The 12,946-nt window shown below is 37.4% G+C and overlaps 1 protein-coding gene across 1 annotated transcript in view; it reads left to right on the top strand.

Moving 5' to 3' along the window:
- Nucleotides 1-12,946, top strand: part of ctdspla (CTD (carboxy-terminal domain, RNA polymerase II, polypeptide A) small phosphatase-like a) — a 46,413-nt gene that overhangs the window by 22,936 nt on the left and 10,531 nt on the right. Inside the window, exons 2-4 of the mRNA XM_016571589.1 lie at nt 1,013-1,170; nt 6,805-6,906; nt 10,569-10,625. Of these exons, the coding sequence (XP_016427075.1) occupies nt 1,013-1,170; nt 6,805-6,906; nt 10,569-10,625 (317 nt within the window). The remainder of the gene's footprint in view (nt 1-1,012; nt 1,171-6,804; nt 6,907-10,568; nt 10,626-12,946) is intronic.

Here is a 12,946-nt window from a genome sequence, read left to right as displayed (position 1 = left end):
TTGGGATCATGTAAACCTTCTGTGACTGTCCTTTTACAATAAAGATGACATCATTTTTGTTTTTTGTTGTTTTGTTTGTTTTGCTTTGTTTCGTCTTTAGAATTTGTTTTGTTTTATTTGAAAAAGGCTCTTCCTTTATTTTTGGATTGTGCAAACCTTGTGTGACTTTTTTGACTTTAAAAGGAAAGCTTCTGTTTTGATTTTTGTTGTGAGTTTTGTTTTGTTTTGAGATCATGTAAACATTTGTTATGTTTTGTTTTATTTGAAAAGGGCTATTCCTTTATTCTGTGATTGTGCAAACATTGTCTGATGACTTTTACAATAAAGAGGGCATTTGTTTTGCTTTGCTTTGCTTTGCTTTGTTTTGTTTTGGTGGAAAAGGCTCTTCCTTTATTTTGGGACTGTGCAAACCTTGGGATTATGCAGACTGTTCTTTTACAATAAAATGCACTATTTCATTACATTTCATTTATTTTACTGTGACTCTTGACATCATGCATATGTTCATGCACAATTACACTCAATTTTAGACCAACCGTCTATCAGCTTAAACATGTCTTCCTCACATTTAGCATGTACAGTGTCTGATTTGCATTTTTTCCCAATAGAGGGCTTTTAAAGCAGGTTGTGTAACTGTACTTGAGACATATTGCTGTGCACGATGACGTGCTGTTGTATTCATGGAATGCAATCGCAGAACAGCAGGCGTGCAAGCGTAGGGGGCAAAGGTGACAGAGTCGCCCATGGAGACGCGTTCTGTGTACCATAATAGACAAAAGGAGCTGTTTGCACACTTTTTTGGTCATGTTAGCTGTGCACGGTAACCAATAAGCAAACTCCGACAGACTGTTGTTTTTTTCACTCGTTACGACCTCCTTCGTGAATGTGCGCTGTATGTGAGGACGACGGGTTTTAAGTTACAGGGCAGGGAAGGTAAAGCCCCAGATGTTTTGAACAGTTTGTGCATTGCAGTGACCAGCGTGTGGTGTGTGTGTGTTTTTCTCTGTCACAGTCTCCCAGTCCAACAGCAGTTTAAAGAAACACAGGAACAGAAGTATCTTTAGTCCCTTCTTCTGCTGTTTCCGAGACTATGATGCGGAACCACCAGCCACCAACAACAAGACCTGCTCCCTCCCTCCACCTGCCGAGGAGAACAGCAGCCCTCCAAAGGTGAGGCCTCATTTATTTCTCTAACGACAGTGTTAACGGCGTGAAAATCTTCAGCAATGGATGCATGAAATTGGAGAGTTTAAGTTACTGCGTTTGAATTGCTAATGTTGTTCCAGCTCAGAATAAAGTCTGTTTATTAGCAAACTCTCGGTTTAGCTGAGGTTTTTTTCTTTTTTGCGAGCTGCGCCCGAATGCAGGCTCTGTGCGCGCTGTTCCCGTGTCCACACCGCAAAGTTTTCCAGCTGTTCCGAACTCCGTGAACCCGCCGTGATGTTTACCATCCAGTTCTAGAAATGATGGGCCCGCTTCCCCTCACACACATTCTTCAATTTCCACCCACCCACATACACACACTTTCTCTCTCTCACATTCCTGAACTGCTTCTTTATTTCCAATAAAGTATGTGTCTTGTGTGATTGATTACTTGCTGCCCAGTGTGTTCCTTCCCCTCCTTCCTTTTCTTTTTCTTGATTTTTCTTTCTCTCTTTCTCCCATTGGCTGTGTACACATAAGGGGGAATACACTTACACTTAGAATGCATTGCGCCTGCTGATTTGTCTTGTTTATTTGCATGTCATCTATGCTGTTTTCGGCTAATAAAGTAATTATGTAAAACAGGTCACCATGTTGAAAAGTAAAAAGCACAAATGAGATATTTTTAATATCTTAGTAGTTTCTCCTAGGGAACAAAATCAAATTGAGACGTTTGCTCCTGATTTTCAGATTGTTCTCCTGAGAAAACATCTCAAATTCAACTGAGACTAGCCAAGCCTGACTGCAGTCAACAGTCTGTGATTTCTCATCAAATTCTTACAAGAAAAAAACTGAGCTAATTAATTTTAACATGCTTATTTAGCATTTTAGAAGAAACAACTGAGACAAAATTGATACTTGAAGGAAACAACCAAGAACTCTAAAACATTTGGCCAATAAAACTTTACGCTGGGATGGTACAAACAAGTCATGTACTTGATCCCTGTGTGACAGTTCTTTTACAATAAATAAAGGGACATTTTATTTTATCTTGAGTTTATATCTCGCAATTCTGACTTTAAAACACATAATTGCGAGTTATTAAGTCTGAATTGTAAGATATAAACTTGCAATTTTGAGAACATATCGGTCTTTTTTTTCCACTCAGAATTGGACTTGCAATTGAGAGTTTCTCACAATTCAGAATTGAATTTTTTTTTTCTTGTTTTATTTTTTGTTTTGTTTTGTTTTGCACACTCATCACAAAGACTCCAGTCCATCAGTAGCCTAATAAAAGCTGTTTTATTTTACATGGAGCAGACCACCTCATGGGGGCCGCCATGTTGACATCACATGACAAGCTGAATACAGCTTGGTAAACCCCTTTTATCGGACGCTTGTTTTTACACAATACGTCTTGTTCACCAAAAAGACTGCCACAATATTTATATAAAAATTACAGAGTGCACTTTGCAGTAAATACTTGTGTTCTAGAGTTATTTCAGCGCATTTAGTATCTTGTGCCTATTTTTTAGTGTGTTTTCACTCTCTTTCTTGTTCTTTTTCTTTCTGTCTCTCGCACACATCCAAACACACACAAACGCTGGGCAGTGTACCGTGTGAAATGACCTCACTGTCCGTGGCGAAACTTTAAGCCACAGCGCTCCACAAACACTCATGTGTGCTGCCAAAGCAGGTACAGGCAGCTATAAATGGATCTGAATGAGATCGCATTACCGCCAATGTTTGCCTGCAAATGACTCGCGATCTGCAGTGGAATGTCCTGATATTTTACATCTGCATGCGCTCGAAGCTGCCCTGATTTAGACCCACAGACACTTAAAGGGGTCATATGATGCGATTTCAATTTTTCCTTTCTCTTTGGAGTGTTACAAGCTCTTGGTGCATAAAGAAGATCTGTAAAGTTGCAAAGACTAAAGTCTCAAATCCAAAGAGATATTCTTTATAAAAGTTAAGAGTCGACTAAAAGTGGTAGAGTAGACTACAATGCCGGCTGTTCTGACGAAGCGGAGTCCAGCCCGGGGTCGTCACATGTGGTTGCTGCCAGCCGCACCGTTCTCAAGTAGGGCTGTCGCGGTGAGGGAATTTCCCTTGCTAGTGTTTTTTTTGGTTTTTTTAAAATCATTTTTTACAAATTTTTGAGCCAAATGTCAAAATTGTCCTATGGTCTCAAGCATGGATCAATAAATTACAACTTTTATAAATGAAAAATAAAAGCTTAAAAATGTTAATAAATAGCTCCGGCATAATTGTACAAGTGTCTATTTTAGTAAATGGCAATCATTTTTCTCATCCATACATTTCTGAAAACTGTTGATATTGTTTGTATCAAAATTTAAGTTTCTTTCTCCTTTGACATGTTCAAAATTAAATAGAAATAATTTAATTACTACCATTTCTGTTTTTTTGTGTGACGTAATGTCCTATTGTGTGACGCACATAAAAGAACCACAGATTTGTTTTTATCTCAACATATCTTAAAAAACAGTAGAGTATTGCAATAGGGGAGATACAAATATCAATCAACTTAAAATGCTAGAATTTTCAGCAGTTTTGAACGGATGACAGCAAAGTTTGTCTTGAAATTGTCCAACAAGTCATGGGGAAAAGTTATGTTAATTATAATTTCATATTAAATAAATGGCACTATATGAAAATAAGTGTCTAAACAATAAAGATAAATCTCTCTCTTGCTATTTATGTATTAGTCTGATACATTTACACGCAGTCTTTTTTAACTGCGAGTATATATCTCACAATTCTGAGAAAAAAGGTCAGAATTGCGAGTTTTTATCTTGCAATTCTGCCTTTATAACTCACATTTGCAAGTTTATATCTCACAATTCTGAGGGAAAAAAAGTCATAACTGCAAGATGTAAACATGCAACTGCAAGAAAAAAAGTCAGAATTGTGAGAGAAAAACTTGCAATTAACTTTTTAATTTTTTATTCAGTGGCAGAAACAGGTGAAAAAATTAACAGTAAACATCAGTTTACAAATGGTGAATTAATAAAGTAGTAGCATTGAGTCTTCAGACTGCTAAATAGTAATATATTCTGACAGTTTCTTAACGTTAAACTGAACTTTTATTTTGACGGGTTGCCGTGAAGAACTTGCAGCTGCTGTGTATGTGATATGACGGTAGTTTTCTCAAATGAAACGGTAAAATGCTAAGTGAGTGACTCTCAGAGCAGCTGGAGATGACATTCGTGTTCATAACATCATATAGTGAGACGGCAGAAGCTGAAAACACCGCGAGTGTCATCCGCACTTTAGTATGTGTGTAGTAAACAAAACAGTGCGCCCCGCCATTCATTCATTACGGAAATCATGCCGCCTTATGCGTGATATCAAATGCTTCCGCAGATTTATAGCATTACTATAGCATTTCACCTGAGCATTACGAATCACACGTATGGCCATGATAAGTGCTGAATGAATGACAGGCTTTCTGTTGTAACATCGCGCAAGGTAAATAAGGGTGACATCTAGTGGAGTAGACTAATGATAAGATTCACGTTAATCAGATTTAAATGTGTGCTGAAATAAATACCAGAAAAGATCGATTCGCGGCTTTTGAGAATCGATATCGAATCGACGTCATTTTAAAAAACGATTCATCGAAAAATCGTTGTTTTTTTTTTTGCCCAGCCCTACTGTTTGGGAATGTCGTTGACAAAATTTTCATTTTGGGTGTACTATCCCTTTAAATATGTGGCGAATGTCATTTCATTTAGTCTTAAACCCGGTTATAAAGTCTCATGGTTTATGTAATCGGCAGACTGGTAGTGCTGATAGCAATAAGCTGTACTTGAGGACAACAGCAGTCTCCAAAAATCGAATCATCCCACACTGCACCTGCTAGAGGAAGAGCGTGCAGTGAGGTTTGCTGATCTGAGCCAGGCCTTCACGCTGAGCCTGAGATAGGGGAGACCCAAATCCTGAAACACTCCACCTGCCTCTGCCTGCTCAGCAAAAACCGAGCATCCACACTGAGAAAACGCTGGCTGGCTGACACTAATGACTGCAATTTTCAACTGCATGATGTCAAGCTTTCAATATCTTCTAATGCTTTTTGAAAGTGTCTGGATTGGGGCAAAGGTTAAGTTGGGAATTTAGTGAACCACAAACTGTTGACTGTCATTTTTCACTCCGAGCAAACAGATTATCATAATGCAAGCAAGTGATAAATCGTGTGTGTTTGAAAGCCATGAAATGAATGCTGGGATTGACTGACACAGCATGAGGCTTCAATTATGGTTAAAGCATTGTTTGAAAACCGTAAAGTCTTTAGAGTTATAATGTTATGATGTAATTGCCTGTACTCATGGAGCATGCATAAATTTGACCATCTGTGTGGTCTTGTTTGTGTATCCATGTGGGGACCGAATGTTCCCTCTGTGATAGTAAAACTCTAAAAACCTATTTTGTAAATATTAATTATTAGTATTGGTGAATAATGGATATTGAATTGTGCATGCTCATTTCCCTATTTTTTTTTTAATTGCATTTGTTGTCATCTAACACTCACTTGTCATCTTTAATCACTAATAATTCAAAGTTAATTTATAAAAACTAATAGTTTAATAACACTGTTAATGTAATCTTTTGCAAATCTGAAAATAAATATCTATTTTACAAACTGTAGATTGCCTTAAAGGAAAAGTTCACCCAATAATGAAAATTTCCTGATAATCTACCTGATAATTTAATAGTTTTTTTTTTTACATAAAAACTTATTTACTTTTATGTAGACAAAATAATACAGAATTTTAATATCAGCTTTTTTTTGGTTATTGGTCATAACCTAAAAAATTATTCTTGGTATTCCTGATATTAAGATCATACACTGAGACTCACTTTATAGGCTATAGGTTTATTCCATGTTTGACACATTGATCACATTTTATATACTTAAAGTACATACTGGAATAATTATGAATGACATTAATAATTAATTAAACTTTAATGTAGTTTAATGTCATTCGAATTGCAAATAGTTATTCAAACCTGATGAGGTGGAAATGTTGGCAGTGAAAGGTCATGGAGGACTCCAGCAGATTCATACTGGCACAGATAAATCATCCAGCCCATGCACTGTCCTCCATGACCTTTCCTCCACACTCATGCAGAAATGCACATGTAAAGAATATTCGGCATATTACTGTCGTGAATGTGCATAAATTATGCATGCCTGCATGTGCTGTATATGACTTCGCTTGCATCTTTAGATATGTGAGAGTGTGTTTTGCTCCCATTGGCAACTCCATCTGCCTCCCTCAGGTCAGGCTTAGTAAAGGACATCTCATTCCCGTTACTGGCAGACCATCTACAGAGGCAGCTTGTGCTTAGGCAACACGACTTGGCAGTGAAGCCAAACCAGGGGGGACAGTCACTTTAACACAAAGCTATGATCGTTGTTTCAAGGTTATCCAAAACCACTAGATCCCGGTACATCATTTGGGACAACAACGGAACAATCTCCAGTGCATGTTGTGTCTCATTGGAGAAGGGCCCATAGCATTTGATTATAACTCTGAATGTCTGGCTGATATGATAAGCATGCATCTTTATCCTCCAGTGAACTGCTTGTTTGCTCTTCTCTCCTCCATGTATTCATCTGTGCTGTATTTCCTCCAGCCTCCAGCCAAATACCTCTTGCCTGAGGTCAGCATTAATGATTACGGCAAGAACTGTGTGGTCATTGACCTGGATGAGACCCTTGTGCACAGCTCCTTCAAGGTACTTCTGAATACACACACATAACCACAAATACTACAATTTTGTTATTATGATACTTCATATAGCAATGAATAAGTGGCATATTGAGGCTATGCCTTGCTAATCAGTTTTACCTTGGCAAACATTGCCGTTCTTTATTTGACAAGCATTTGAATAGCGCCAAGTGTTGCTAAATATTATTTTAAAATTTAGTTTGCTGCCTATGTAGGGAGCTTTTTAAAAAGTAGGCATCTTAAAGGAATAGGTCACACAAAAATGAAAATTCTGTCATTAATTACTCACCCTCATGTCGTTTTCAAACACGTAAGACTTTTATTTATCTTCGGAACGCAAATTAAGATATTTTTGATGAAATCCGAGAGCTTTCTGACCCTGCATAGAGAACAATGCAACTGATATGTTCAAGGCCCAGAAAAGTTAGGACATTGATAAAATAATCCATGTGACATCAGTGGTTCAATTGCAGTGTTATGAAGCTACACCAATGCTTTTTGTGTGCAAAGAAAACAAAAATAACAACTTCATTCAACGACTCCTGCGTGGTGGTATTCTCGTGAACGCGCAGCAGAGTCTGACACAGAAGAGAAGAAATTGTTGAATGAAGTCATTCATTTTGTTTTCTTTGCGCACAAAAAGTATTTGCGTAGCATCATAACATTATGGTTGATGTCACATGGACTATTTTAACAATGTCCTTACTACGTTACTACGTTTCATTTTTGGGTGAACTATCCCCATATATTCTACCTCCTAAGATAACTTGTTGTGGCTAAATTTAGTGCCATAACTATTCTTTGCAAAGAAGGAAATCCCAGAATACACAATAATCAAAGGTGGTGGAGAATGCGGGCAAAATGTTGATCATGAATGCATATTTTTCATTCAGGACTGGCAAGAAAATAGTTAAAAATAGTTCAGTGTAATTAGAAATAGATTATTTTAACCAATTTTTGTCTGTTATGCATTTTAATAAGAGTGTTATGTGCTAACATAGCAACATGCTAATGTCAAACTCTATTGGAATCAATTGTGAAACAGGTCTCATGCAGAGTGTTATTTGTATGGAGTTTATAGACTGCCTTTATAGACAATTCCAATTCGGTCACTTATGAGATCCTATTTCATCCTATTTGAATGCTCCATTAGAAGGCAGCTGCCTATGTAGGCACTAGACAGTGAGGCAGCTCAGTAGGTTTTGGGACAGAGCTTCCATTATAGGGTGTATTCACACCGGTCTTGTTTGGTTCGATTGAATCGAACTCAAGTTCGTTTCCCCCCTTGGTGCGGATCTTTTGGGCAGGTGTGAATACAGCAATCGCACTCGGGTGCGGACCAAACAACCGTACCGAGACCCAGCTGAAGAGGTGGTCTCGGTCCGCTTCCAAACGAACTCTGGTACGGTTGAATGGATAAACCAATGAATGGATGACCTTAAGCACACGTGTGGTTTTGTTTACAGTTTCTGGTTCACTTGCAAAAAGGGCAGTGTGAAAGCGAACCGCACCAAACAAAAAAAAATAAACATTGTATTTGGTCCGGACCAAAGCAAGTGAACTAGCGGACATCCCTGGTGTGAATACACACTTAGTCCTCATTTCTAAATAAACATTGAGCAAATTTAGAACATTCACTCCTGCACATTGTTTTTGAGTGGCCAGATGAATAATTTGAGCAACCTAAGACATGATAACAGAAGGCATTGGCAGTATTTTGAGGTTATTGGGGTGGATTTGAAGTCCCAAATGAATTAAATCCTCTTCCGAGATTAAATGTTTGTCTGGTCCCTATAAAGTAGCGCTTCGGGGAGCCACCTGCTGAGCGCAGTGACCCACTTCTCTGCATCTTGGTTTTAGGCTGGTTTTTAGCTCTCTCTCTCTCACACACGGTCAAATAAACAACTATGTCCAGTTGATTACATACAATCACTCTACATTTACATATGTACACACATGCTGCTTAATGCATACATGTCTTCCACAGCTGGATACATCCCTGCTCCCAAAGGAGAAAGACAGTGACAGATGCTGAATGTGTTTGCTCTAAGACTAATAACTGTGTTTTGTTAAGCCTGTCCTCCTTTAAAATGTCTGCCTGGCAGCTCCTGTTTTTGCTCAGAGAAGAGAGAAAGGCGGTGACTGAGAGAAAGAGGCCCAGAGAGAGGAATGCATGCCTTTGTGCGTGTTCCCAACCTCACATACACACAAATACACCCATCCTGACACCAAAAACACACACCCACATACACATCACATTGGAAAGGTATGCTCACAGTTACACAAAAACAATTTGACCGTGACCATACTTGACGAGTGTTTACAATATTTTCTATTACTTATAATTATTACCCAGCATGTTCTGTCTCAGTTGGCTTGATTTTCTCAGTGACAGATGTTCTTTTCCTTTTTTACATACAGTGGCTACAAAAAGTATTTTAACAAGAATATTAAATATTTAGTATTTAATGCAATGGATTTTTTTAGTTTTAGACAGACATAGACATAATACTTGTTTTACAATATTGACCAAAAGTCTGTACTTCATATATATATATATATATATATTTAAAATTATATTTAATGCATTTTTCTAGCTAATAAATACTGCTGTGCCACTGTCACAATCCCCCCCATTCATATAGATCACCCACTCCTCCTGCTGGCTATATTATGAACTGATGTGTAAATCAGTTGACTGTGTAAATTGATCTGAAATCAGTCCCTTCATTAAATATTTATTTCAGACAGACATTAAATTACTAAAACATTCAAAAATCTGTCCACTGTATTTCTAGACAAACATTCAAACAGTTAACTGAGAAAAATCATTTTCTTAATGGTTTATCTTGTTTTCCAGTAAAAACATTCTTAAAATATGATAAATTTACTTAATAATAAAATAATAATTTTTTTCTGAGACTTTAACTGAGTTTAGTTTTCGTACCCTTTAATGCATAAAATGATCTGTAAATTTATGGTTTAGAAAAAAAAGAATGAGCCCAAATGGTAAACAAAATTATATTAGTAAAATACAAAACTAATTATTTCAAAACAAGACTAATTAAGAAAAATACTAATTAAGAACATTATGGTCTGCAATCTGCCTGTTGTAAATGAAACTATCCATCACAGTCATGATGTTATGCAAGCCAGGTCAGATATTGGATGAGCCGCCTCCTCTGCCGTCCAATCAGAACTGAGATCCACAGAATTTCCTTGTTTATAACAAGCCCTTGAAAAGTGCAAAGAGCAAACGTTTTCTCTCCTCTTCTCATCCTCATCTTCCTTTCCCTTTCTCTGTTTGCAATAAGACAGCTCATAGCCACCCGCTGAGTCTCTTTCATCGTCTCCCAGCGCTCTACAGCACGTCTCCTCCTCTCTCTCCCTCCACTTTCTTTAAAAGCGTATCAAGTCTCTTTTCAAAGACGCTTGCCGTTCCAGCTCCATGCAGTCAGCTGTCAGAAACACACATGCTCAAATGCACACACTCATGCACATACACACTCAAAGAAGTCTAATTGAAAGTCTTGACTACAGGTAGCTGTGAAGCGGTGCATGCCTCCCTCTGGCTCTCTCAGAGAACAGCGCAGCTGATACAGCTGTAACATGCTTACAGTCGGTTTCAAACAGGCTCCTAATGTGTGATTTCCTGTTTTATGCCTGCAGCCCATCAGCAACGCAGACTTTATAGTCCCTGTGGAGATTGACGGAACAGTTCATCAGGTACCGTGCAAATGGGTTCAAATGTAGCCATGGGTAAATGTTCACACTTTGTCGGCAACGGATTATTAACAAAGCTCTCGCCCCCTTTGAATCTGGACTGTGTTTTTTGTCTTGCAATGTCACCGTAACCTTGACAAGCCATGTCATAAATTGAAATGAAAGGAATATTACGGGTTCCATACAAGTTAAGCTCTATTAACAGCATTTGTGGTATAATAAAAACAAATATATTTTGACTTGTCCTTTGTTTCCAAATTAAGGTTTACACTTACTGTGAGGCAATTACAATGGACGTGGTATAAAAATTAGTATAAAATAATTTTATTAAAGTAATAACTAATAATTAAAATAATTCATTTTATTTTACTTGCATTATAAAATGCTAAAGACATGCAATATTTGAGGCGTAAAGCTGCTTAATCCATAATTTTTACAGCTGTTTTGGGGCCCTGGTAAACAAAATTGGAAAATTAGATACATTTGTAAAATTGGAACTTCACACAGAAAATGTTATTTAAGTGATTTTCACATTAAAATCATGTTAACACTTTTGGTTACATCATCTTGTGGCTACTATATTGTAAAAATGTAGTAAAAATTATAAAAGTACGGTTAAAAAAACAGCAGCTGTGGTTGCCAGATATTTACTGTAAAAATACAATAGCAACTTTTTAGGTTTTACAGATTTAAATTTAATGTACAATTAAAAAAAAGTATACTTTATTAACGGAAATAATGTTACTACATCAAATTAGTACAGCTGTTTTTTTACCTTTTATAATATACTGACAACCAGGCACGTGCACACATAGACGTAAAAGGGGGCTTGAGCACCTGCCCCGTTTCTTCCTTGAGAGAAAGTGCCCTTTTTTCTGGGGAGTTTTTTTTTTTTTTAAATAAATGAATATATGTATATATGTGTGTTTCTGTTTGCGCACAGCATTCCCTGTCAAACAAATAAAAAATCGAAATATCAGGTCGAGTTCTGATGCCTTTCACCTCTCCGCAGCACAGCAGTGTACAGCAGTGCACACATTCATCGGCGCATCACATCACAGTCACAGACAGGCAGAGAGCCGCAGAAGTGAAGCTCTTCCTCCCTTTCCAGTTGTGTTTGTCTTGGTGTGGAGATGAGTGGTGATGAACAAAAGACTAAGCTACTTGTGCCTCGAATTTACACCTAATTATCCAAAAGACAAATATAGTTAATTTGTCTTGCCAACATCCATGACTCATAAGAGCTACCATGTGTGTTTAGCTAAAGTTCTCCTACGACGAACGTCAAACTGTCTTCGTTTTTCAAGACAAGCCATGATCAGAATTGATGCTAGAGATTTCTTCTAACCGCATAAACTCCGGCGCTCCCGTCCTCCGCTCACGGAATTCATATGCTACGTTGCCTTTGCTATGATAAACACCGGTTACACTGCTGTTTTCATGTGGGTGTGTAGTGCTGCTTACACTATTCTTCTTAAATACGGCGGTATTGCCGCCATTCATATACTTTTAATGATAGCCAACATTACAGCCCCCCGTGCAATGCAGCTCGCAGTCACTGAACGTGGATGGGTTGATAATGTTAAACTCCGGACAAGTTTTCTTGCGCGCACTCGTTCAATAGGAAGTCTAGTAGGTTAGACCAGTGCGCATTCTTTCACTGCATGATTCGGTTTATTAAAATGCATTTAGAATGATCACAAAATTCAAGATATGGGGGCAGAAATTTATATAATTTCATAGTTAATCAGTATCACGCTAAGACTGACGTTTTTTCCACCAAAAAGCAGCATGATTACAAACGTGATATTGATTTTATACAGCAGTTCAATAAACAAGAATTTAATATTAAGACTCTTACGTTTTAGACACAATATTGACAGTTTTTGCTCTATTTCGCCAACATATATAATTCCAGTTTGCGTCTCTGAGCAACATGACGGTGTTTCGTTCCTGAATGAATCACCTGTTTAAATGATTCAGTTCAGTCACAATGACTCACTTATTAACAGTGACTTGCTGCCACCTACTGGAAGTTTTAATTTTACAGTTAAAGTATCTTTTCTTTTTTTTTTGTATATATATAAATTTAAATATCAGTATTCAATGTTTTATGTTTAAAATGTCAAAACCGTATTAATGCATTTGTAACTGCAGGTTAAATGCATTCCTGTCCTGCATTAAACAGTGTGTAAATGCATGTAAATGCCACTTCAGATGCAGCTTCTGTTTCTCCTCTGCATTGCAAAGGTTAATTTTGTCAGTACTGATTTCATTTGCTTGGTAACAGCCCAAATGACTTATTATTCTAATTGACTGATTCA

This window comes from Sinocyclocheilus rhinocerous, unplaced genomic scaffold (genome assembly GCF_001515625.1).
Source record: "Sinocyclocheilus rhinocerous isolate Xijiao unplaced genomic scaffold, SAMN03320098_v1.1 scaffold1103, whole genome shotgun sequence".
Classification (NCBI taxonomy): Eukaryota; Metazoa; Chordata; class Actinopteri; order Cypriniformes; family Cyprinidae; genus Sinocyclocheilus; species Sinocyclocheilus rhinocerous.
The sequence above is the reverse complement of the archived record's forward strand: the minus strand, read 5'-3'. Positions and strand labels throughout refer to the sequence as shown.